The sequence below is a fragment of the Chiloscyllium punctatum genome, chromosome 13 (genome assembly GCF_047496795.1).
Source record: "Chiloscyllium punctatum isolate Juve2018m chromosome 13, sChiPun1.3, whole genome shotgun sequence".
Lineage (NCBI taxonomy): Eukaryota > Metazoa > Chordata > Chondrichthyes > Orectolobiformes > Hemiscylliidae > Chiloscyllium > Chiloscyllium punctatum.
The window spans coordinates 85576200-85584759 of NC_092751.1; the positions used below are offsets into that span (position 1 = coordinate 85576200).

General features: G+C 42.0%; 1 protein-coding gene across 8 annotated transcripts in view; it reads left to right on the forward strand.

Moving 5' to 3' along the window:
* shld2 (shieldin complex subunit 2) overlaps nt 1-8059 on the forward strand; it is a 98574-nt gene extending 90515 nt beyond the window's left edge. For 7 of the 8 annotated variants that reach the window (XM_072583069.1, XM_072583067.1, XM_072583068.1 and 4 more), the window contains 2 exons: nt 2494-2630; nt 7080-8059. In XM_072583069.1, the coding sequence (XP_072439170.1) occupies nt 2494-2630; nt 7080-7282 (340 nt within the window). In that variant the 3' untranslated portion in view covers nt 7283-8059. The remainder of the gene's footprint in view (nt 1-2493; nt 2631-7079) is intronic. The other variant, XM_072583074.1, reaches the window with a different exon arrangement.
* The last annotated feature ends 501 nt before the right edge of the window (nt 8060-8560 follow it).

Consider the following 8560-nt stretch of genomic DNA (forward strand, 5'->3'; position numbering starts at 1 on the left):
CTGCTATTAGCTTTCCAATGCCATTGGCAAGAAATGGATGTTCTGTGAGAAATTTTAAGAGTGGACTCATGGTCCACCGTGTTTTTCCTTTTCATTTTTCATAAAACCTATATCATTTCAGCAGAGCTGAATCATCTTTCCGTTTGTGTGAATGTTGTGTTTGGGATTCATAGAATCAGACAGTACAAAAGATCTATTGAATCTGTACAGCCAAAGCTACAAAGTCAGAAGCCACACGACACCAAGTTATAGTCCAATAGGTTTATTCGAAATCACAAGCTTTCAGACCATTGTTCATTTGTCAAGTGAAGGCACAGTTCACCTGATGAAGGAGCAGCGCTCTGAATGCTTGTGATTTCAAATAAGCCTGTTGGACGATAACCTTGTGTCATGTGACTTCTGACTTTGTCCACGCCAGTTCAACACTGGCACCTCCACATCATTGCCAAAGCTACACTAAAGGGTTTAAGGGGTTTTAGCTTCATTCTGCATAGAAGCTCCGTTCTAACCAGTTTTGTCATTTACTATAAGCTTGCTTCCATAAACGAGTTTCTTTTGAGTTAACTATAGTGGCCTTGTGGACATTTCTTTTATTCTGAATATAATACAAAAAAGAGAAACAAGAAACATTTCGATGACTGAATAAATATTTACGCTTTTGATACAATATGGTTATCAGAGCACTTGGGCTTGTTTACCAGAGCACTCCTTTCATTACAGTTGTGGGAATGTGAAATTTCCTACCGTGTAGAGTAGGATGAATAAGAGAGATAGCTGAAGGAAAAGCAAGATAAATATTTGAAGAAAAACATCTCTTGAAGAAAAACAACACACAAGGAGTCTTGTGTGGACTTGCATAAACACTGGCAAAGATCTCTGAGGCTAAATGGCCTGCGTATTTATTGTAATTTTTTTATTATTCTATTTAACATGGCAACCAAAGCTCTTCATATTTCATCATTCTGTTTGCAAATGTGGTGAGATAACTGGACCAAAACTGAGTTTTTTGAAATTGTCCTGCCATAAATCCAGCAGATTTGTGGTGAATTTTCTGGAAATCCAGCCTATTACATCAGAATTCTACAGGGCCTTATGAGAACCAAAACGTCCACTGTCCTTCAATAGATCAGTGGTATTTGAAGAGATGGGCATTTATAATCTAGGCATGGCCAGATTGACTTACAATTGCTGACCAGGATGCCTAGTGAAAGCCTGCCTGCTAGTCTGAAGGAACTGTTTGGGAATCTAGACCATTGAAACTTTGGCATATTCCACTGTAGTCATTCCCAGCCTCTTGATTCACATCCTCAAGAGGCCCTGTTTTGTTATGATCCAGTAGGGTGATAACTTTTAAAAAAAAATGAATTCCCAATGACTGATTTAAAGGAATCACACAAGAAGATTTCAGTTTTAAGATATTCAAACAAAAAGTAATATCAACTAATCTTTACTCACTAGGCAATAAGAATATGAACTACAGAAAAGATTATCCTCATTAATGTCTGTAAATGACCAGTAGCCTGGTGTGTATATATGAAGGGCTCCTGCCCGAAACGTCGATTTTCCTGCTGCTCAGATGCTGCCTGACCTGTTGTGCTTTTCCAGCAAAAGTCATGGAGGAGGTGGAGGGCATGGGTGATGTCCCGGACACAAATGGGGAGTTCGTTTGATGGTGAGGTTGAGGTTGGAGTGAGGAGAGTGGAGGGCTGCATGTTGTGAGAGTGAGAGATTGGATGAGAGGGGTAGACAAGTTGAAGCGGTCAATGTCATAACGGCAGTTGGAGATACAGTGGTCAAGGAAAGGTAAGTGCCAGCATAGGGTGTCCAAAAAAGATGGAGTATGTTGGAGGTGGGCGAAAGGGTCTTCAGAGGGTGGGGGAAAGTCGCGATTGAAAAAGTAACCACGGAGGCAGAAGCAGGAGAAAAGTTGAATGTTGCAACATATGCAGAATTTGTTGACCCAGGCATGTAGTGGGATGAAGGTGAGACCTTTACTGAAGACTGATTGTTCATCCTGATTGAGGGGGAGGTCTGGGAGAAATGGTGAATACCCATCAGGGCTTGGGCCTGGGGCTGTTCCCTTTCTCTCTGTATCTCTGTGCAACATCTCTAAAACAGATTTCACCACCTGTTATTCTCTTTCTCTGTTTCTCTCTGTATCTCTGTGCAAAGAAACTGCTTCTGCTTTTGTTTTCAGATATTAAAATCTAATATATGTATTTTGGTAGCATTGACCAGGGTACCCAATTCCAGTGCCAACAAAACCGTATAATCATCTTGTTGGGAAAAACACATAGCAGATCACATGCCTCTTCATTACACTACTTTCCCTCCAGTTACACAGTCATCTTGTAAAACCACAAATTCATAACTATCAGTACAGTGCCAGAAGAGATATCAGAAAATCCATGCACATTGCCAGTCAGTAAGAAGGAATGTATGAGATTGCTTGAACTGTCAACTTGACATTATGTTTTCTTTATGTTCTTCCAGGCCCACAGTACTTGTGCTAACAGACCAAGATTCCCAGATTGATGTTCTTATCTCATCCAAACTCATGGAGAAGATATTTCTCAATATTCCTCCTGCTTCGCTGAGCAAACCCTTTGGCAATCCAGCTTGTATCTTAGGTAAAGTGTATTATAAGGATGGCCAGATAGCAGGAGGGAAATGAAGAAGATAGACAACTTTATTTCGGGAGGGAATCTGTGACCTTAAAACCTTGGTAGCTGAAGGCATGCCCAATCAGAAGCATTTAAAATCAGAAATGTTCAAGATGCCAGAATTGGAGAGGGTCAGATGTCTAGGAATGTTGAATAGCTAGCATATGTTGTACAGTTAGGGAGAAGTGAAGCTATGAAGGAATCTGGCAGGAAAAAGATAGCGAATTTTAAAATTGAGACATTACTTAGCAGGGAACCATGATAGGTTTAAGGGGAGGTGACGAACTAGTAGTATTATTGCTTGACAATTAAGCCAGGGAGGTCATGTTTTGGAATATGGTGTGCAATTTTGGTCTCCCTCCTATAGGAAGGATGTTGTGAAATTTGAAAGGGTTCAGAAAAGATTTACAGGGTTGGAGTGTTGGAGCTGTAGGGAGAGGCTGTATAGCCTGGGGCTGTTTTCTCTGGAGGGTTGGAGACTGAGGGGTGGCCTTATAGAGGTTTATAAAATCATGAGGGGCATGGATAGGATAAATAGACAAGATCTTTTCCCTGGGGTGGGGGAGTCTAGAACTAGAGGGCTGTTGGAGGCTGGTACAAATACAAATAAAAAGCATCCGGAATAGTGTATGAATCAGAAGGGTTTAAGAGGGTATGGGCCGGGTGCTGGCCAGTGGGACTACATTAGGTTAGGATATCCAGTCGGCATGGATGAGTTGGACCGAAGGGTCTGTTTCCATACTGTACATCTCTATGACTATGTTCTGGGACCCAAGTTGTAATAATGCCACAACGGATGGCGGAATTTGAATTCAATAAAAAAAATTTGGAGTTAAGAATCTATTAATACCCATGAAACTACTGTCGATTGTCAGAAAAACCTATCAGGCTCTCTAGTGCACTTCAGAAAAGGAAGTTTGCCATTGTCACCTAGTGTGGTCTACGTGTGAATCCAGACAATGTGGTTGATTCTCAACTACCCTCTGAAATGGCCTAGAAAGCAGCTCAGTTGTACCAATCGTAACAAAGTCTCCTACAAAGAGGTGAAACCGGATAGATAACCTGGCATCGACGCAGCCACTGGAAAAAACAACCCTGACCACTCTGCAAAGTCCTTACTAACATCTGGGGCTAGTGCCAGAATTGGGAGCGCTGTCTTCTAGGCTGGTCAAGTAACAGCCTGACATATTCAAACTCATGGAATCATAGCTTGCAGACAATGTCCCATACACCATCATCAGTGGTACGTAATCGGGAGGGAGTTGCCTTGTGGGAGTCCTCAACATTGACTCTGGACCTCATGGAGTCTCATGCCTTCAGGTTAAACCTGTGCAAGGAAACCTCCTGCTGATTCCATGTTACAAACCTCCCTTGGCTTATGAAACAATACTTCTCCCTGTTAAACAACACTTGGAGAAGCACGGATGCAAAATGTACTCTGGGTGGAGGATTCCAATGTCCATAATCAAAAGTGGTTCGACAGCGCAGCACTACTGATCTAACTCAGGTTCTCAAGGACATAGTGCTAGAATGGGTTTGCAGCATGCAGTGAGGGAGCCAACCAGAGGGAAAACATACTTGATCTAATCCTTACCAATCTGCATCTGTCCATGATAGCATTAGTTAGAGTGACCAACACACAGTCCTTGGAGAGAATTATGTATGCAGTTGGGGTGATGCCCCTTTAAGAGACTCTCAAGTGGAGCTCAGTCTAGACCCTGCTGTGAAGGTGTGAGAATCTAAAAATAAAGTGTTCCTGTTCACAGTTTTACCTGGCCTACCTGGTTTGGAATTCCTGCTTAAAGAGAAAGCAACCAATAACAAAGTCCCATTTTCACATTGGGAATAGCCTCCAGCCTGTAGTGTGGCACTTCACCGTACTAAATGGGAAAGACTTCAAATAGATCTAGCAATTCAAGTCTGGGCATCCACAATTGTGCTCCAGTATAATCTGCAACCTCATGTCCCGGCATATTCCCCACTCAACCACTAAATCAAGCCAGGGATTAACCCTGGTTCAATGGAGAGTTCAGGAGTGCATACCAGGAGCAGCACCAGGCCTACATGAAAATAAGATGTCAATCTGGTGAAACTATTATATAGGACTACTTCTGTGCCAAACAGCATAAACAAAAAGTAATAGACAGAGCTAAGCAATCCCAAAACCAACAGGTCAGCAATCTTGCCACATTCAGTCATGAATTGTAGAGAACAATTTTATCAACTCCCTGGAGGAGGAGGCTCAACTCAATGATGGAAGAGCATAGCACATCGGTGCAAAGGGTAAGGCTGAAGCATTCACAGCAGTCAGAAGTGCTAACTGGATGACCCATCTTGGCCTCCTCCACTGGTCCCCAGTCTTATGGATGCCAGTCTTCAGCCAATTCACTTCACTTCACAATTGGAGGCACTGGATACTGCAAAGACTATGGGCCCTTACAATATTCTGGCAATAGTACTGAAGACTTGTGCTCTAGAACTTGCTGCTCCCCTAGCCAAACTGTTCCAGTACAGTTACAACACTGGTATCCACTTGAGAACATAGAACATTACCCAGGTATTTTTGTACACAAAAAAAAGGACAATTCCAACATATCAGTTAAGTGATGGAAGGTGTCATCAACAATACTGTCAAGGAGCACCTGCTCAGCAAAAACCTGCTCCGTCACTGTTTAGACAGTTCGGGTCACTCAACTCCTGACGTCATTACAGCCTTGGCTCAAATATGGACAAAAGAGCTAATTCCAAAGATGAGGTGACAGTGACAGCCCTTGATATCAAGGCCACTTTTTACTGATTGTGGCATCAAAGAGCCCTAGCAAAACTGGAATCAATGGGAATCAAGGGGCAAACTCCCCATTGGTTGGAATCATATAAGGTGCACAGGACAATGGCTATGATTGATGGAGGACAGTCATCTCAGCTCCAGGACATCTCTGCAGGAGTTCCTCAGGGTAGTGTTCTAGGTGCTTAAAAGAGGAAACTGAAGCAGAGAGTTTTTGAGAGAGAATTGTAGAACTTGAGGTCCAGACAACTGAAGGCAAGGCCATTAATACTGGGATGGTTAAAATTGGGGATGCTTAATAATTAGCAGTCATGGAGTCATTCAGGATGGAAACAGACCCTTTAGTCCAACTCATCTACGCCAACCATGTTCCCAAACTAAACTAGTCACATTTGCCTGCGTTTGGCCCATATCCCTCCAAACTTGCCATATTCATGTACTGTACCTATCTAAATATCTTTTAAATGTGGTAATTGTACCTACATCCACCACTTCCTCTGGCAGTTCATTCTGTACACGAACATTTGTTTTGTGAAAAAGGTTGCCCCTCATATAAAAATATGCCCCCTAGTTTTGAACTCCCCCACTCTGGGGAAAATATTTTTTCTTTGCTTTTCATCCTACTTTCCAGTGAAAAAATTCCCAGCATATCCAGCCTTTGTATATAACTCAAACTCTCCATTCCCGGCAACATCCTAGTAAATCTTATCTGTAAGTGGATAGCTCAGAGAGTTTGGGGACTAGGAGGTTGTAGAGACAGGGATAGAGGAGAGCATGAGGGGTTTGAAAAGGGTAAGAATTTTAAATCCGAGTTGTACAAGTTGGATCCAGCAGAGCTATTTGAATACAGGGATGATTGATGAATGGGGTATTGTGAGAGGAAGCATACAGTCTGCAGACTTTTGAATGACATTAAGTTTGCAGAGTGGAATGTAGGGTCCAACATGAAATGTCTCACCTCATCAAATCTAAAGGTAATAGAGGATGAGGGTTTCCTCAACAAATGAACTGCAATAGAGCAGATTCTATTAATGTTGTGGTGTTGGAAGTAGGCGATATCATTGATAACACAGATATAAAATTGAAAGCTGATTTTGTGTCTAAGTATGAGACCAGTGTTACTTGGAAATAGGAAATCAACAGTGTCCAGTGACATTCTAATTCAAACAAAATTCATTCCTCTAAATTTTCTAATATCATCGATCCGATTTTTAAAGCTCAAAGACATCAATTGCATCCATCACCCAGTGGTCTAAAACCTAAACAGGTTCAAGTCAAGACAGGATAAGCAAGGTCCATCACTGAGACCTCTGGATAATGAACTTCTTACGAACGTGTGAAGCAATGCTGCATCTCTTCTCCAGATTTAGTAACAGACTAATCATTTTAAACATAGCAAATGAGGAGACAGTTGCTTGGCATCATGGATTTGCATTCGCTAAATAAATAAAATGTGACCAGTATTTATCAGTGGTGTTATAAGTAAGATTATTTGTTGTTCCAGAATTGGGTCAGCAGAGCTGTTGCATTTAAGTTCTTGTTCTGTTCCACAATAGAAATCCATATAAAAATTAGCAGTGTCTAGATGACTCTGAGATTAATCACAAAAATGATGTATTTGTGTGTTGCAGGTCCATCTGATAACGTGACATATGGGATGGTGGTAGCAGATTTGTGCTGTTCATTGTTTGCAGACCCTACTGACTGTTACACACTGACTTTGCAAAGCCAGTTTCATCTGGACAAAAACAGCATCACCATGAATCAGGAATTCTATTTGTTGGATTTCTGCCCTGACCATTACCCTCTAAGCTTGTTAGAAACTGAAAGGTGAATTTATTAATCCCAAGACTCCCAGGTGTGGTTGGGCTGCTATGTAACAGGTGATGTTGATATAGGGGAATGCTATTTATTACTTTTCATTTTCAGGGCATGGACATCATTGGCAAAGGCAGCATTTATTTCTCACCCATAGTTTCTCTTGCACAGGTGTTGGTGGCCTTCAAATTCTACAATTCGAGATGAAGGTACTCCTACAGTGCAAATTGGGATCTTTGTAACTTGAAGGGAAACTTGGAAGTGATGGTTTTTCCATGCATATCCTGTCATTTTCCATGTAGGTTGTGGAGCTCACAGGTTCTGGAATTGGCAGCTTACCCTCTGCATCCTATAGATTGTGCATGCACTATGTGATGACAAGTGGATCCTGATAACAAAGAGAGTAAACGCTACAACTCCACAGGTTTGAGAAAGGTTCTAAGCTTGACGCTGAATCTACCCTTAATGCTTGAGATCTCAGAACATAAAAGGGCATCTCATCTCTCCCAGATTTCTATAATTGCAGAGATGTCACCATGTGGGAGTGCCGATGACACTGTGGACAGCTAACCTGCTGCATTTTCTCAGGGTAAGAGCAGACACGCTCCCAACATTATCGCTTTGTCAGCCAGCCCAAAATTTTCCGTCCATGCCAAGATGTTGCAGTCTAAAGCTGGGTCATCATGCCCAGAGCTCTCAATGGCAGGCAAGGGCACCTTGTAATTGGCACAAAGCGAATGCGTAAAGGTGCTTGTACGGTTGGATATATTCTTTGATAAAGATTTTATATAAAGGCTTTTGCTGTTGGTTTTTATTATTGGATTGTGGCTAAGGAAACCTATGATTGGACTTCTAATGGATGTGCAGCATTTGAAAATCCATAACAATCAGGAGAAGTTGTCTCAGTGCCTCTATGCTTCCCATTGCCATTGTGACAGAGGATGATGGTCCTCCTCTGCGTTACTGTGTCCATCAGAACCTCCAGTTCCAAGTTGACAAAGCAAGATGACATTTTCCCCTTCTCTGCCATTTGCAGAAAAAAAAGTCAGTCACCATGCAGGGCAGCTCCAAACTGACAGTGCTTCTTCAGGTGCACTTGATGGCTCATGCATCAGGGATAATGGTCAGTTCTGGGATATTCTAGCATTTCCAGAAAAAGTTCTTCTGGTGCGTCAAGTGGTACAATTAGGCTAGCATTACACTAGAGGGGTGTCATAGGGGTGGGGTAGCTAGTTAATAAGATGAGTTCAGAATAATATGGCAAGGAATCTCATTAATCGTCGCAGTGAGAAAC